The following is a 16,627-nucleotide window of genomic DNA, read 5'->3' as shown; positions in this document are numbered from 1 at the left end:
TCCACTTTCTCCTCCCCTTCACAGGCAATTGATGTTTCTATGCGTGGAAGGATGGGCTCCTACCAGTGTAGCTTGAAGGGAAGCAGCCGGTGGACATGGCAACTATGATTTTTACACCTTGTCGTCATCTTCTCTTCCCACTTACAGGTAGCTGGTGGTTTTATGTGAGGAGGCAGGATTTCATTCCAGTGAAGTTTTTTTTAAAAGCCTAATTTGAATGATATTATACTTTATCTTCTCTCTATTTGAAGTGGGGTACAATAGCTTTCCAACCTTTGACACCTCTAGATATCTACACATGGGTAGTTTATAAATGCATGAGCAGGTTATAAATGCACATCATATCCAATGTGCATAGCCCCAAGTGTGATTCCTGAAATTGATTGGGGGCGGAGGGAGGAAACTGACCACACAATTTGGACGTTTGTGTATACCTTCCATTCAAACATTAACCCATGCATGGCAATGTTAGAAGTGGGCTGGTGTGCCCAAGGAGTGAGATGCGAAGGTGAAGTTTTGCTCTCTCATTGCTTGTGGAAAAGAGAAGGATGGTATAGTCTGAACTGAACCTTTGCCAACACAGACAGTGGCTGACATCTAGACTAAGTTATTCAATAGTATTATGTAGTAGTCCTTAGAAGGACTACTTAATTTCAATGGGACTTCCATCGAGTAATTTCATCAGGATTTCAGACAGCATGCAGATAGTGAAGAGGTTGTCTGAATAGGAACATTTGGAAGCTGCCATATACTGAGTCAGATCATAGGGCCACCTAGCTCAGTATTGTCTACACAGACTGGCAGCGGCTGCTCCAAGGTTGCAGGCATGAATTTCTCTCAGCTCTATCTTGGAGATGCTAGGGAGGGAACTTAGAACCTAGATGCTCTTCCCAGAGGGGCTCCATCCCTTAAGAGGAGTATCGTATAGTGCTCACACTTCTAGTCTCCCATTCATATGCAACCAGGGCAGACCCTGCTTAGCTAAGGAGACAAGTCGTGCTCGCTACCACAAGACCAGCTCTCCTCCTTGCTTTAGGATGTCCTCATATGATAATTTAACTTACTCCCAGAATATTACTTATATACAGCAATGGCTGTATCAAGTTACTTGTTCGAATAAAATATCAATAGTTATATTTTAGATGTTCAAACTCTAAATGAATGGCTATGAAAATGTGCCATTCAGTAAAATGAAACAGATAAAACTTGAAAAAATTAAGGCAATGTGTTAACTTTTCTGCAAATGTTACTTCTGAATGCATGGGCATAATTCAGTCAAAATAAGTCTCATTGATTTCTGTGGAAAGTATAAACTCAGCGGGAATGCTCATGCTGAATTCTGCCCATCAAAAGAACTCAATGATGCTTAATTCTGGCCAGAGGATGACCTACATTTTTGTAATCTGCATTTGCACAGACTGTACAAAGGCAACTGAAAGAGCCATATATAGCAGTCAACACAATGCTGAGAATTGTATAATAAAATGTAAAACTTTATTTATTTCAGCTTAAGAAAAGTAATAGAGCTGTGAGACACAATTACCGAACGCATTACAAAAGAGAACAAGAAAACCAACAACCTCTGGTTGGCTTAAATAGCCCCAAGTGTCCCTGAAAAGCTACTGTGTGATGTATAAAAGCTGAAAAATCTTCACAGTGTCAGGAGGTGAGTTTTCAGCTGTTCAGGATCATAAGATACTATTCCAACTCCCATAAAACAAAGAGTCAAAACAAAAGAGTGTACACTTAGGGAAATGCTGTGATAATCCTGGAAGATCCACTTCAACAGGCCACGTCTTCTATACCAAACAAACAGTTTAGTCTAGGGATGGCAGCTTTAACTCACAACCAGCCACAAAAAGTACAGCCAATTCACACACTGTATTATATATATCTGAAAAATATAAATATTTCACAATCACATTTGGCTCCTTTGGAAGCTATTGTAAGGTAAATTGTTCAGAGCATTTTCCCAATGCAAGATATACTGCCTGATCCAAAGAAGGTGATCCATGTGCAAAAACAAGTTTTTGTATGCAAAGCCACAGACATAAATTGTATGTTAACCCATCCAAATAAGGAAGTAATTTATTGCAATGTACATTCAAACAGTAATCCTAATGTTCATTCATGTGGAAATGTGCATCTCATTTAAAAGTAGATGTTCATCCAGTTTACACTCATGGTTCCTGAAACACATGAGTGTTTTACTGTTTTTGTGGACATATTGCCATTCAGGGCTGACACGGTTGCTCATGTAGATTCATGGGACAGTATAAAAATACTGTACATGGTTTGGGATTTTTTCAGGACACAATCCAGATAAAGCTAGTCACAGCTAAGGGCCATTTCACATATTGGCCATGTAGAGCTCAGTGCATTTAAACCTATTGAAATCAATCAGCTTAAGTGTGCTTATATCTGCTCTGGATTATGGCATTTAAGGGGAGCACGTAAAATGTTTTACATGCATACATTATGTTTAAAAAGTGTTAAGTATGAATCAGAAAGTGTTTGTTTGGAATTTATTTATTTATTTATTTATTTATTCATTCATTCATTCATTCATTCATTCATTCATTCATTCATTCATTCAATTTATATTGAATAAATAAAATTATTCAAAATGGCTGAACCTTCCAAAATGGCTCAGTTTGTTTGGAAATACAGTTATTATGTAGATCCACACAAAAGAGATAAAGGAGTGGCCAAAGCTTCCTCTCACGTGCACACATAGTGACAAACAGACTTTTACCAAAGGGCCAAACTATTTGGGGCAACTATGTGTTTGTTAAACAATGTGCTTGCTATGCTTACAGATTTGTGCATCTACATTTTATACTAGGAGCATGTGAGGAAGGAGAGTTGCGCCAACTGTCTAGTTTGGCCCATGGTATAATATGCAAAATAGCCTAAAAGTGGAACCAGAAGTTATAAGAAACATGGAGCTGCTGCTGCTCTCGCTCTCTCCCCCCTCTTTGTCTGGTGTCCTCTTTGTCTAGTGTCCCTGTGTGTCACTCACTACAACTCTGCCAAATTTTGTTCAAATCGTTTAGGTGGTCCACAAGTTAGCTCTCTTGCACCTCAAATGTTCACGTGTCCTCCATCTTGGATCGGGGTAGATGACATCATTACGAACTACACCACTGAGGTATCCCTACGTGTCACTCATTACAACTGAATTGAACAAATTTGGTTCAAATTGACAGTCCACAAGTTAGCTCACTTGTGCCTCAAACATTTACGTCCACCATCTTGAATTGGGGTGGATGACATCAACACAAACTACACTGCTGAGGTGTCCCTATGTGTCCCTACAACTGTAGCCAATTTGGTTCATATTGGTTCAGGCATTGAGAAGTTGATTAGGACATACACATGGACACATGGATGGACACTCATATGGAATGCAGGATGATCTCATAAGCCTACTGGAAAGTAGGCTAAAAATGACTTGGATGCATAAGTAGATAGGATATATAAAATATGCAGATTACACAAAATGGGGAGGGGGCAAGTGGCTAACAGCGCAGAAGACAAAATCAAGATTCAAAAAGATCCTGACAAGCTCTAACAAAACCAAGACAGGATTTAAGTGAATATAGGTATAAAGTCCTGCATTTAGGTTTTTAAAAAGCATGGATATAGGATGGAGGGGGCCTGGCTTGGAATCAGGACCTGTGAAAGGGCCTAGGTATCTTAGTGGACAACCAGTTGAACATCAGCCAGCAGTTATACATCAGGTAAAAAAAGTGAATGCAGTCTTGGGCTGCATTCACAGAAGCATAGGTTCAAATCACAAGTAATTGTTCTACTGGTCAGATCTCATTTGGAATGATGGCTGACATCCTGACTAAATTACTCAATGGAAGTCCTAGTGAAATTATGTAGTCCTTTAGAGTAACTCCTAAGTAGTAATATTGAGTTACTTAGTCTGGCTATCAGCTGCTGTATCCATTTCTAGGCATCATGTTTTAAGAAGTCCATTGATAAACTGGAACAGGTTCAGAGAAAGGTGTCAAAAGTAGTGAGGGGTCTGGAAACCAAGTCCTGGGGATGTTCATGGATCACAGTTTGAAGAGCAATTCACAGCATAGCCTCGGTACCTTTAAATGAGAGGAGAGCAGGTATATACCTGCTCCCCTGCCGCTCACTGTAGCTTCCTGTTCAGGCAGTATTCCCTCCAGGTGCCCTCATGAAACAGCAGCACACATATGGCCTTCATTTATACACGGTGGCCATTTGCGTGGTAGGGGTGTGCACGGAACCGCAGAGCTACGGTCCGGCACTGTGGGGTGGGTTCCTTTAAGGGCAGGGGAGGGTTTACTTACCCCTCCTGCCGCTTTCCCCCCTCCAGTTCGCGTATTCTTTGTAGTAATTGGGGCGGCAGGATACCTCCCTGCCACCCCTTCTCCCGCTTAAGTGCAAAAGGCTTGCCGGAACCTTTTGTGCACGTGCATGTCGTGCGCGACCTTCACGTCTCTCCGGTGTGTACTCAGTAGTAGACTACATAATTTCACCCCACCCGAACCGGCCAGGTCCGAACCGGTCCGGACAGTCTGGAGGCCTTTAGAATGGCCTCCGGACCGGTCCGGACCCATCCCTATTGCGTGGTCAGCATGGTTGCTGATCATGCAAATGACCACTGCACATGCAGAGGCCATGTGTGTGCTGCTGTTGTGTGAGGGCAGCTGCGGAGAGCACCACTGTTGCGCTATAGCAGTTGGGAGGCATGCCGCCCGAATAGGAAGCTGCAGTGGAGGAGCAGGTATGGACCTGCTCTCCTCCCTTTTAAGGGTACCGGGGCTGTGCTGTGAATCACTCTTTGAATCATAATTCATGCACATCCCTACCAAGTCCTCTGAAGCATGGTTTAAAGGAGCTGGTTAAGTTTAGTTTGGAGGAGAGGAGGAGGGGAGACTTAATAGCCATCTTCAAATATCTGAAGGGCTCTCACACAGAAGAAGTGGTCTTGCTATCTGTTGCTCATAAGGGCAGGACTAGAACCAGTGGCTGAAATTACAAGGAAGCAGATTTAGGCTAGACCTTTGGAAGAATTTCTTGATAGTGAGAGCTGCTTGGCAGTAGAACAGTCTGCTTTGCACGGTGGTGGGTTCTCCTTCACTGAAGATTTTCAAAAAGAGGCCGAATGGCCATCTTTCAGGAATGCTGTAGCAATTATTCTGCTCTGAGCACGGTGTTGGATTAGAATACCACAAACCCTAAAATTCTATAAGTCTATGATTTCCCTACCTCTTCACATCATTGGCTGTTGGTTGCAGGGAAATACACAGCATGATGTCATCTTATGTTATATCAGATTACAAGAAAAGGGGGAGAAAGGAATACTGGACAGTGGCAGTTCCATGCCCCTTATAATGTTTAGTTCTGCCTTTGAACACCAATGAGATTTACAAACAAAATGCAAAATTAAATGCTTAGGTTCCATTAGTCTGAATGGGATTTATTTGTGAATACTTGTTGCTGGATTGCAGCAATTGAGTACAATATTTATATTACAATAACAGGCCTGCACACTCTGTACAAAAGTATCATTTAATAATTTATAGTATTTATGAAGGCACATAAATAAAGCATAAACTATAACATTTTTGTTTTAAAAAATTACGCTTTGCTTTTAGTTCATTGTAAGAAGGGGATTTGTTTTGGCCCCTGATGTTAAAGAAATACCATTTGGTTTTTCCTGAAACAAAGTTTCATCCATGCATTTACATGGTAGTTTCTTCCCACTCAAGTTCCACATCACCTGCAAAAGAAAGAAATACACTAGTTGAAGCTTATGAAGATTAATTGTAAGAGGTTACAGATAATAGTTCACCAAAATTCAAATGAATAAAGATATAAATATGTATGGCTTCAACAGCAGGGGTGTGCATGGACTGTTTTTTGTGGTTTGGTCCAAATTTGAACTAAATTCAGACCAAACCGCAGGGCCATGAACTGGTCCAGTTGAACCAACCGGGCCAGCCAGCTCAAAGCTGTTCTAGCCCGGTTCAGTTGAGGGCCGTGAGAGGAGTGAGGGCAGTGATGGGGGTGGGGCGGCGAGAGGCATCATGAAAAGTAAATGAGGTCATTACTGGCAGACCAGTGGTACCGAACCTGTCTGGAGCAGTAGTATTTCCCTCAGTAGCCTGTGTGGTGGTGTGGCTCCAGCACTCACCCGGCCTCTGTGCATTCGCCGAGGTCAGTTGAGTGTCGGAGCTGCACCACCGCCATGGGCTGCTGGGGGGAGCACCACTGCTCCAGACAACTTCGGTACTGCTGGTAAGGACCTCATTTACTTTTAAAGATGCCTCTCGCCACCCCCTGCAGCGCCTCCCTCAATCGAGCCCAGCTTGAACCACTGAACCAGTTCACTTCGGGTTGATTTTGGATCGGTCCCTTTTCCTGAAGGGTGGTCCAGTTTGCCAACCAGTTCTGCACATCGCTATCCAGGAGTTTCTGATTTCACAAGCAAAGGACAAAGCACAGGGAGTTACCTTGAGCGATCCACTCTACAAATACTGAAGTATGCTAGCACACTGCTTATTCCTACTCTCTAGTCTACTTGTGTAAGTTTGTGGTCTGAATTAAATAGATTAATTCTGTCTGTTGGGGTGGGGGAAAAGAATGTGTAGACATTCTTCTTGGTAACCTGTTGGTTTTTTCTCTGTGTTTATGATGAAAGGTGGGCTGAACTTTGGTGCACTTGCTTAATTATATAATTGCCACATTAATAAAGTGGGAAAGGTTATTGTCCTGAGAAGCTTATGATGTAAAATTCAACAAATAGGGAATCAGGAAAAGGAGATCGAAGCACAGTTAAAACAGAGGAGAAACGTGTTTCTTTCAGTTATACATACTTAGGCTTAGTTACAGTATGGGATGGAGAGTAAGGAGTTGTCATATGGTCAGAGTCATGAGAGAGAAGAATGATCTTAGTGGCAGAGTTCTGTAAGGGTGCAGAGGTGTGACAATAGAAGACCAGAGAGGATAAAATTGCAGTAGTCAAAGCAAGTGATGACCACAGACCAGAGTTTTTGTTGAGGGGAATAAGAGGAAGAACTGTATTTTTTCAATGCTGTAAAGTAAGAAGTGTCAGGACTAGGTGTTGAATTGAATATGGGAAGCTAAAAGAGAAGAGTCAAAGATAAAACCAAGACTTTATGTCTGTTCAACACTGTCATTTGGATATGGAGATATTGATCAGAAGTTCAATCTTAGCTATGAGATTAAGATGAAAGTAGAAATATCAGACAGGGACTGGATAAAGGAGGAAATTCTAGGTCAGTTGGGTGTCATAAAGAGAGCCAGCATGGTGTAGTGGTTAGAGTGCTGGATTAGGACCGGGGAGACCCGAGTTCAAATCCCCATTCAGCCATGAAACTAGCTGGGTGACTCTGGGCCAGTCACTTCTCTCGCAGCCTAACCTACTTCACAGGGTTGTTGCGAAAGAGAAACTCAAGTATGTAGTACACCGCTCTGGGCTCCTTGGAGGAAGAGTGGGATATAAATGTAATAATAGTAAGAGTAATAATAGTAATAATAATAATAAAAATATGTAAGTGGTACAGAAAGCCATGGGATTTGATAAGGACACTGACACGGGGATCTTGAAGAGAAACAACAATTAATATGCTTAAGAGGCAGAAAACTAGAAAATTAAATAAAGCCAAATGATGTTTCTTAAAGTGTGCTAATTCAATATGATCAAATAATTATACAGCTCAAAAACTAAATTGCTCTACCATGCAGATCTGCTCACCTTCCATGGCATCCAATGAGTCCATCTTTTGCAATACTGAATAATTAACAAAACATACAGGCTGGCTGCTCCTCTTGATTGTCAGTAAGTCCAAAACACACTGGTGCATAAATATATATTGTGCCTGTGAAGTGTGAAAATTAAAGGCTACTCAGCCTAGTAATGGTAAACTACTGCTAATAGTAAAACATTTTGAAGTAGTTTTGGAGTATGCACACACAGCATTTTTAGCAAATATTATACATGTTTGACACATCACTGCTAACTGTGAAGTAAAATGCATTCAGTTTAAATCAAAGCTTACTCTATCCACTGGAATGTTCCATATGGGGTCCAGCTCATGATGATATATTTAAGTTTGTATCTAACTCTATCTTGAAGACTCAGGTCTTTAAAGACCAGTGTCTTTAAAAGAGAAAAAAAATAAACCCAAGCAGCACTTCACTACCTTAAATATGCAGGGGCATCCAACAACTCAAATAGGCAGCAATCATTTGGGAGCATGTTTTAACCTGCAATGCTTCTAAGTCTTGTTAATCTGCATGAAGCAGGGATATTGTGAGGCAAGCACAGGCTATGCAGTCCACACGTACTTTGCTCAACACAGCAGCATGCCAGAAAACGACTATCTGCCTTTCCCTCAGGAACTTCCTGCAGCCCTTGAGGTGCGCTACAATCTTTATGAGTTATGAGCTAGGGGAGAAGGGGCCTGTGTTCATCCCTCTCTCTGGCGGCCCCCCTGAGTGAGGGAGATAATGAAGAAAATAGGGAGGGATGGAGCTAGAGGGCCCTCAGGAGCTGGGGGCCCGTGTTCTTTGAACCCTTTCGCTCAATTATAGCTACGCCCCTGGAAGAGCCCGAGGGGGTGAATGAAGGGCACCTGAACAGGGCAAGGGGGTGATTTAGAAGTCTGGAGGTAGGAGGGGGAACCTCCGCAGACCCCACTCCCCGCCTCCAGGAACTCTCCCAAGGGGAGTAGAAGGTAAAAAATTGTTTTTTTAAATTTTTAAAAAACAATTTTCGGTCCATGAACCCCCTGAACCTGAACCAAACGGGGTGGTGGTGGTGGTTTGAGGGGGTGCTGGACCAAATTGGCCCGGTTGGGTTCAAGGCTAGTTCAGCTTCGAACCAAACCCGGCCAACCGGTTTGATGCACACCCCTAGCTGCCTGTACCTTTAGAAAAGCCTCTTCTGAATGGGATGGGTTGCCAGGGCGGCGGGCAGGGGAACTGTTTAAAAATAAGGCAGAGGCACTGGAGTTCTGTTCATGGAAGGTGCCTGCACTCAATTTTTAAGCAATTTCCACCTCCCTCTGCAGTCCCCCCCCCCCTTCTGGAGGGTCTCTTATTCCTCAGCAAAGTCTTTTGGGGGAGGAGTGGAAGGGGAAGAAACCTTGTGAAAGCTTCCTTGCGCTTGCACAAGATCTGGGTGAAAGCTCCAGGGATTGTGTGCACTGTGTGGAATGTATTTGCATACTTCACAGCAATCTATTGGCTACTGTTTGTGCTATAAATGATGAGCAACACAACTTACTCTTGCCTTCAGTGCCCTTCAAATACTGCTTTCACTATTTAGAGGCAGTGCACTCTCCCACAGTTGAACCTACCCCTGCTAACTGGGCAAAGAGGTACCTTTTAAAGTGGTGGTCATCATATATTTAGGATGGGGATAACAATTGGCCTTATTCATTCCAGAACAGCAACTTTTTCAGTGGCTATTTGCTGGTGTTGGCTCTTTTGTTTTTTAAGAGTTTAAGACCCCTTTGGGACAGGGAATCATTTTTTCCTTTTCATATCATATTGAATCAAATCTTATTGGAAATTATTTTGTTGAAAAGCAAATATTCTAAATAAGAAAAAAACTGAACAAATTCATTATAGCAAAAGGTGCATTTGTCTAGCTATATAATATTTGTCAAAACAAAGGAAAAAGTACTGCAGAACAGGATGGGCAAAGGTAGATCTACTGGATCTACTGGAAGATCTCTGGGTGATTTGCAGTAGATTTGCACACTTTACTCTCAATTATCTAACAGCAACTCCTTTCCACCCCTAGTATTCAAAAGTTCCTAGGCTGAACAGACTAGCACCCTGTTCTTCAGTTCTAAGGGAATGTTCACCATACTCAGCCACTGCTTTGAACCTGGCACTGGTTGGTGGACCTGTAGTGAAAAACAACGCAGATCTGGCAACCCTGATTTTAGTCTGCCCACCCCTGGGACAGAACAGCAAAGCTCAATCCTCTGCCCAGAACTGCCTCTGAAGTGGGTGTACGTTTTGATTTGCTCCTTTAAAAATTAAAAATCCTTCGGCATTCACACACTCACTTCTTTGGCACTGAATAGCAAAGAAAGCCAGTTTGATTCAGTGGTTGCTTTGGGACTATGAGCTGGGAAACCTGGATTCAAATTTTCACTCAGCCATGAAGTAACTGAGTGACTTTGGGCTAATTACATTCCTCTCTTTTGACCTAACCTATACCACAGGGCTGTGGTGAGGACAAACATGGGTATTCCATGTATACTATCCTGAGCTCCTAGATAGAAGAAAGGGATATGAATGCAAATAATAAAAACTACTGAATTCAAAATGGATATAAATAAAGCAAGAGAGGAATGTATCCATTCCTTGTGAAATCTATCAATGCTAACGGTCAAGCTACATGAACCATTTATTGCATGCTTAGCACTTGCATGTCCTGTCTGTTCTCCACCCCCATGAAAGCAGCTGTCAGAGCAGAATCTGGATTGGGCCTCCGCAGTGGATACTGTTTAGAAAAAAAAATGCCAAGCATGCAAAGCTTCTTCTCTAGCTTGACATGACATTCCAGAAACTAACCACAATCTCTCCAGCCCAGCCTTCTCCCATACATGCCAGCTTCCTGTGTACAGGGATGCTTTGTCAAGCAAGTTCCCATCTGCAACCTGAAGCAGTCCAGTCCAAGACAGAGGCGTTCTATCTCAGCTGCTGTTTATAGGAACTAGGTTATAGGTAGGTTCTAAAATGTCTTACCAAATTCTGTACCATACACATCCTTTCACTTCTCAGCTCAGCTACAAGTCCATAGATATCCACAAAGTCATGGTCATTTATATGCTGTGTTAAATGGTCAAGGGCAATATAAACCCCCGTTCTTCCAACTCCAGCACTGTAAGGAACAAATGAAGAATTTACACATGACTGTTTAAAACTACTAATGAATAATCCCAGTTGCAATAAAAACTGGACTATGGAATATGCTCTTTGGATATGCTTAACTGGATATGTTCAGTACAAAAGACTGATATATTTCAGTGCAAAAGAATGAAATAACTGGAAAGATGTAAAATAATTATTTATATATAGATGTACTGAGATTGGTGAGTCTATATTCCTCTGACACCTTTTCATGGTGTAAATAGCCCTGCATTCAGATATATGCTACAGCACCCAGTCAAAATAATGAGAAGTTTCTGATCTGGATACACTCCTAATGTTCTGTTTTATTATTGTTGTTATTGTTGTTGTTATTTAAAATATTTATACCCTGCCCCTCCAGTACATTCTGCTCAGAACGACTCACAACATTTATAAAACAGTTACAATATAAAATTAGAATCAAATTAAACAAGTTAAAAACCCAAGCTAAAACCACAATTATAATTAGCTTTTAAAATTCCGAATTAAATTCTTAAAGCTAAAAACTAAGAATGATAAAAACTAAAAATGAAAGAACCTACCAGATATATGCAACAGGTGAAACATTTAAAAGCCTTTTAATAAAGATTTGTTTTTAGTTGTTTTTAAAAAACAGAGGAAGCATGGCAAAGGTCTTCAGGAAGGGTGTTTCAAAGCCAAGGGGCCACAACTGAAAAGGCCCTGTTTCTAGTCCCCACCAATCGGATCTCTGTTAGTGGCAGGGCCATGAGCAGGGCCTGAGATGACGAGCGAAGGGCCCTGGCAGGTTCATATGGGTGAATGTAGTCCGACAGGTACTGTGGCCCCAAGCCATGTAGGGCTTTAAAGGTCAACACCAGCACCTTGAATCTAGCCCAGAAGTGAACTGGTAGCCAATGAAGCTGACACAGGATGAGTGTAATACTCATGAAGTGACTTGCACCCATGAGCATCCTTGCGGCAGCATTCTGAACCAGCTGAAGTTTCCGAACTGTCTTCAAGGGCAGCCCCACATAAAGCGCAGTGCAGTAGTCTAATCTGGATATTACCAAAGCCGTAGCTAGTAAAAGGCACTTCTGCACATCACTGCCACCTGTGCCTCTAAGGACAGTGTTGGGTCCAGAAGCACCCCCAAGCTGCGGACTTTGTCTTTCAGAGGGAGTGTGAGCCCGTCCCATTTACCTTACCACTCGGATAATATTTTACCAACCCAGAGCACATCCGTCTTATCTGGATTAAGTTTCAGCTTGTTTGCCCCTATCCAGTCCAGAACAGCCTCCAAATCATGGTTCAGAGCATCCACTGCCTCCCTGGTGTTTGTTGACTTTAAAGGTAGGTAGAGCTGGGTGTTATCAGCATACTGATGGCACCACAGCCCACACCTACAATGACCTCTCCCAGAGGTTTCATATAGATGTTAAACAGCATGGGGGACAGAATAGATCCCTGTGGCACCCCATAGGCCAAAGGCCAGGGGGTGGAGCAGGCATCCCCAAGCACTACCTTCTGAGTATGACCTCCAAGGTAGGAGTGGAGCCACAGTATAACTGTGCCCCCAAGTCTCAACCCAGAGAGACGTCCCAGAAGGATATCATGGTCGATAGTATCAAAAGCGGCTGAGAGGTCCAGGAGAATCAACAGAGTCACACTCCCTCTATCTCCCAGCGTAGGTCATCCACCAGAGTGACCAAGGCAGATTCCATCCCATATCCAGGTCGGAAGCCAGACTGGAAAGGATCTAAGTAATCAGATTCATCCAGGGCAGCTTGGAGCTGAGAAGCCACTGTATTAATGAAAGAGTGTTTTGCGGCAATAATAGCTGCAGTGCTGTAGCTGTTGCATGGTCATTCTGAATGTATTGGTCCTGGTTGCTGTCCAATTGATGGCTCTGACTCATAACATGGTCATGATACATGAAGTTGGTGTCTCTATGAATCCAGTTAGTTTGAGCTACTGATTCTATATGTTATGTCAACTCAAATTCTTTTTATTCTTGTTCTGCTCTCCTCTTCTTATTTGGGCCCTATCAACAACATGCCCCTTTGACCTCAAAAGAAGAATAGATGAGGGAGACTCACAAGGTGGATATCCATAATTCTGTTCTTGATAAACTAATGTCACTATTTAGTTCTATGAATTTCTACAGAAATACATTCTCCACTTACCTGCAATGAACAACTATGGGTGTACTATCATGTGCTCGGCTCGCACGTATCAGTTTGACAAAATGGATTAATGATGCAGTTGTTTCAGGTACTCCATGTTCAGGCCAGGCAGTAAAGTTACACTGACGTACCATCATACAATCTCCATGCTTGCAAAGACAGGTTGAAAGAAATAAAGATTTTGTTTTAGAACTGCAAAGCAGACTTCCACCTATAATGAGAAAAGCTACACTATAGTGGATAAATTCCAGTTGCAGACATGTTGAGCAGCACAACATGGGCAATGCTGATCCACCTGTACTGCTGTGGACTTTCAGGAAACTCCTGGTGGTCTTGCACTTTTGCACAATAGCACAAATAATTCACGGAGCACATTCACACTCCGGAAGGGCTAGTTAAATAGGAAACATGTTGCTTGACAGTGCGCTGTGTTTCTGATCTAACTAGCACTTCCAGAGTGCACTTCCAAACCAAAATATTTCTACTCTTGCACAAATGTATGCTCGGGCTTCCTGCTTGGGCTTCCCTGTGAGCCTGCAGCAGAGTGGGTGGCTCAACACCATCCATGTTATGGTGCTCAACATGACAGCAAGTGAAATTTTGTTGGTTACACCTCACTAAGCCCTTCTACCCTAAGGAGTTTATTCTTATTATTTTAGAAATTACACATTAACAATTCATGATGCCAAACATCTCAGTAATAATGGAAAGCATCTAGATTAAGTTAGTCATGAGTAAGTCCCATATAAATTAATGCTATTTGATAGAGAACTGTTTAAGAATCAAGAACACCATCATGGGAACTATTCAGGAAAACAAAGCAACCAGCTAACGAGAATTCATTACTAGATGTTTTTAATAAGAAGGCAAGTTAAAGATGTTGGAAAGCCTCTGAGAACTTGGTGGCATCTTATTTTATTACTATATGAAAGGCTATTAAAAACATCAAAACATTTCTCAAATCAGCATTCAGGGATTATTCATATATGCATGTACATCACTTGATATCGCATCACTTTGAGATATTTCTCAATGAATTTCAGCTGAATGTGTGAACTGCTATCTGTTAAAATATATGCATTACAGTTGAGGTTACAATATAAAAAGCTCTCTTAATGCTCTTTGATCTGTGATGACTGTTGCACACAAACAATCATTCATTGTTAGAATCAGGAAATTATGGACATGTATATAAGAGCATTATCTTCCTTGCAGGTCTTCAAGAGAGCCTTAAACACCCATCTTTTAAACCTGGATTTTAAGCTTGCTGGTTTGAATCCCCACTGGTACTACATCGGGCAGCAGTGATATAGGAAGATGCCGAAAGGCATCATCTCACACTGCATGGGAGGAGGCAATGGTAAACCCCTCCTGTATTCTACCAAAGACAACCACAGGGCTCTGTGGGCGCCAGGAGTTGAAATCGACTTGATGGCACACTTTACCTTTACTTTTAATTTTAATGAGTGTTTTAATCAATAAAATTAAAACTAGGTACCATTAAATTAGATACCATTTGTTTTATTATGTGTTATAAAGTTTAATGTTTAGATAAATTCACAGAGGACAGGTGTATCAATGGCTACTAGTCTGAGGGCTATAGGCCACCTCCAGCCTCAGAGGCAGGATGCCTCTAAATGCCAGTTGCAGGGGAATAACAGCAAGAGAGAGGGCATGCCTCAGCTCTTCCCAGGAGCCTCTGACAGGCCACTGTGCGAAACAGGATCCAGCAGGGCTGTTTTTATGTAAACCACCCTGAGCCACTTTAGGAAGGGTGGTGTATAAATTAAATAAAAAAAATACATACATACATTAAAATGCATGTGTAAACTAATCCTCACATTCACTTTGGAAACTCCTGGTTAAGTGAAATAGTTATGTGTTACAGCAGGAAAAGGCCATCTGGACATCCTAACTTTCATGAAACTAGCTGGGTGACTCTGAGCCAGTCACTTCTCTCTCAGCCTAACCTACTTCACAGGATTGTTGTGAAAGAGAAACTCAAGTATGTAGCACACCGCTCTGGGCTCCTTGGAGGAAGAGCGGGATATAAATGTAATAATAATAATAATAATAATAATAATAATAATAATAATAAAAGAAAATCTGACAAATAGAGTAAACACTCCCAAAATTGCCTATTCATAAAGAAATAAATAATATTCAGGAGAGTTAGAGAAGCTTAAGATTAAAAGCAGAAGTTTTAACAGCAAACTGATGATTTTCACAGAATGGACAGAAATAATGTATAAGACCTGGCCTTACCCTTTCAATTTTTAAATCCCTGATCGTCCAGTCTATTTGAACATCTTCCACTAATTTGGTAATCACTATATCTCCAAAAACAGTCACTGGTATGTTGTCTTCAGGCCAGTACTGATGACATCTTATCTGCAATCAGTATGGAATAACATGGCTTATTAAAAATGATCATATGTAGGCTTCTTGGATGTATAATTGCCAGTTATCAAATATAGTTGTAATTCAGACACTGGTAACTTACCCGTCCTTTCTCAAAACACTGAGTAAGCATCACAAGGGTTTTTGCTCTAGTTTCCCATACCATTCGCCAGAAATCCCCCACTGTGCCTGGTAGTGGCCCTTGAGTAGCAATAAATTCATTTGGACATAAATAGCCCTAAGGAGAAGATGAACCTTAGTAAATACTGATAAAGTGGTGGTGGGGGGGAGAGGATGCATTCAGCTAGCAATCTCCTTTGAATTCATATCCCATATGGCTATAACCTTAGAAGACAGATCCCATTATTGCGCAAGGACATCCAGAAATCTAATTATATCCTTATGGCCACTCATGTGCATTCCAAGTGGCCCTTCAATGCCATTCTTTGACAATCTGTCCTTTACCAGATAGTATACAAATTTTAAGGAAGTTGATGGCGTTATTTAGTAGTAGCCTTTCACACTGAGTAGTACCTTTTCACTAAGCTTAGGAATCCTGAAACATGTATATAGATTGGTGGGGGCAACACTACCCTTGATATAAATTCAAGGGCTTTAAAAAGTGGGTGGCTCTCTTATTTTTAGCTAGGGGAGAACAACTGTCCCGATTTAACCAAGTACAGCATCCCCCCTGGAGGCAGTTGCTGGTTTTTGTCTGGCATTTCATTTCAGACTGTGAGCCCCTTTTGTACAGAAAACCATTTTCTCATTCATTCTGCTATGTAAACCACTTTGTGAACTTTTAAAAGTTGAAAGCCGGTATATCAATATCCTAAACATCAACATATATGATTGGTATGTACTGTACTAATGGAGACTGGCCTTGTGATTACTGTTTATTTTTGCTGGTTTTAATACTAAGGAATAGGAATATAAGAATAGCCCTGGATCACACCAAGAGCCCCTCTAGGCCATTATCCCGTTTCCAACAGTAGCCTGCCAGAACAGAGAGCACATGGCAAATAAAAAGTTTTGCATCCTTACGCTATGGTCCCTCACCTCACTCATGAAATGGAGAGGATTAACACAGCTTTCTCCTACCACCTGTTCTGTATATTATGTATCAGATAACTACCAAACAG

General features: G+C 41.7%; 1 protein-coding gene across 1 annotated transcript in view; it reads right to left on the bottom strand.

The window, feature by feature from the left end:
- Positions 1–5,448: 5,448 nt before the first annotated feature.
- Positions 5,449–16,627, bottom strand: part of PTPRQ (protein tyrosine phosphatase receptor type Q) — a 230,805-nt gene continuing 219,626 nt past the window's right edge. The window contains exons 49-54 of the mRNA XM_053258033.1: positions 15,589–15,723; positions 15,351–15,476; positions 13,086–13,234; positions 10,777–10,912; positions 7,766–7,889; positions 5,449–5,767 (exon numbers count right to left, since the gene is read on the bottom strand). Coding sequence (XP_053114008.1) covers positions 5,730–5,767; positions 7,766–7,889; positions 10,777–10,912; positions 13,086–13,234; positions 15,351–15,476; positions 15,589–15,723 — 708 coding nt within the window. The 3' untranslated portion in view covers positions 5,449–5,729. The remainder of the gene's footprint in view (positions 5,768–7,765; positions 7,890–10,776; positions 10,913–13,085; positions 13,235–15,350; positions 15,477–15,588; positions 15,724–16,627) is intronic.

This window comes from Hemicordylus capensis, chromosome 5 (assembly GCF_027244095.1).
Source record: "Hemicordylus capensis ecotype Gifberg chromosome 5, rHemCap1.1.pri, whole genome shotgun sequence".
Lineage (NCBI taxonomy): Eukaryota > Metazoa > Chordata > Lepidosauria > Squamata > Cordylidae > Hemicordylus > Hemicordylus capensis.
This window is presented reverse-complemented; position numbering and strand designations above follow the sequence as displayed.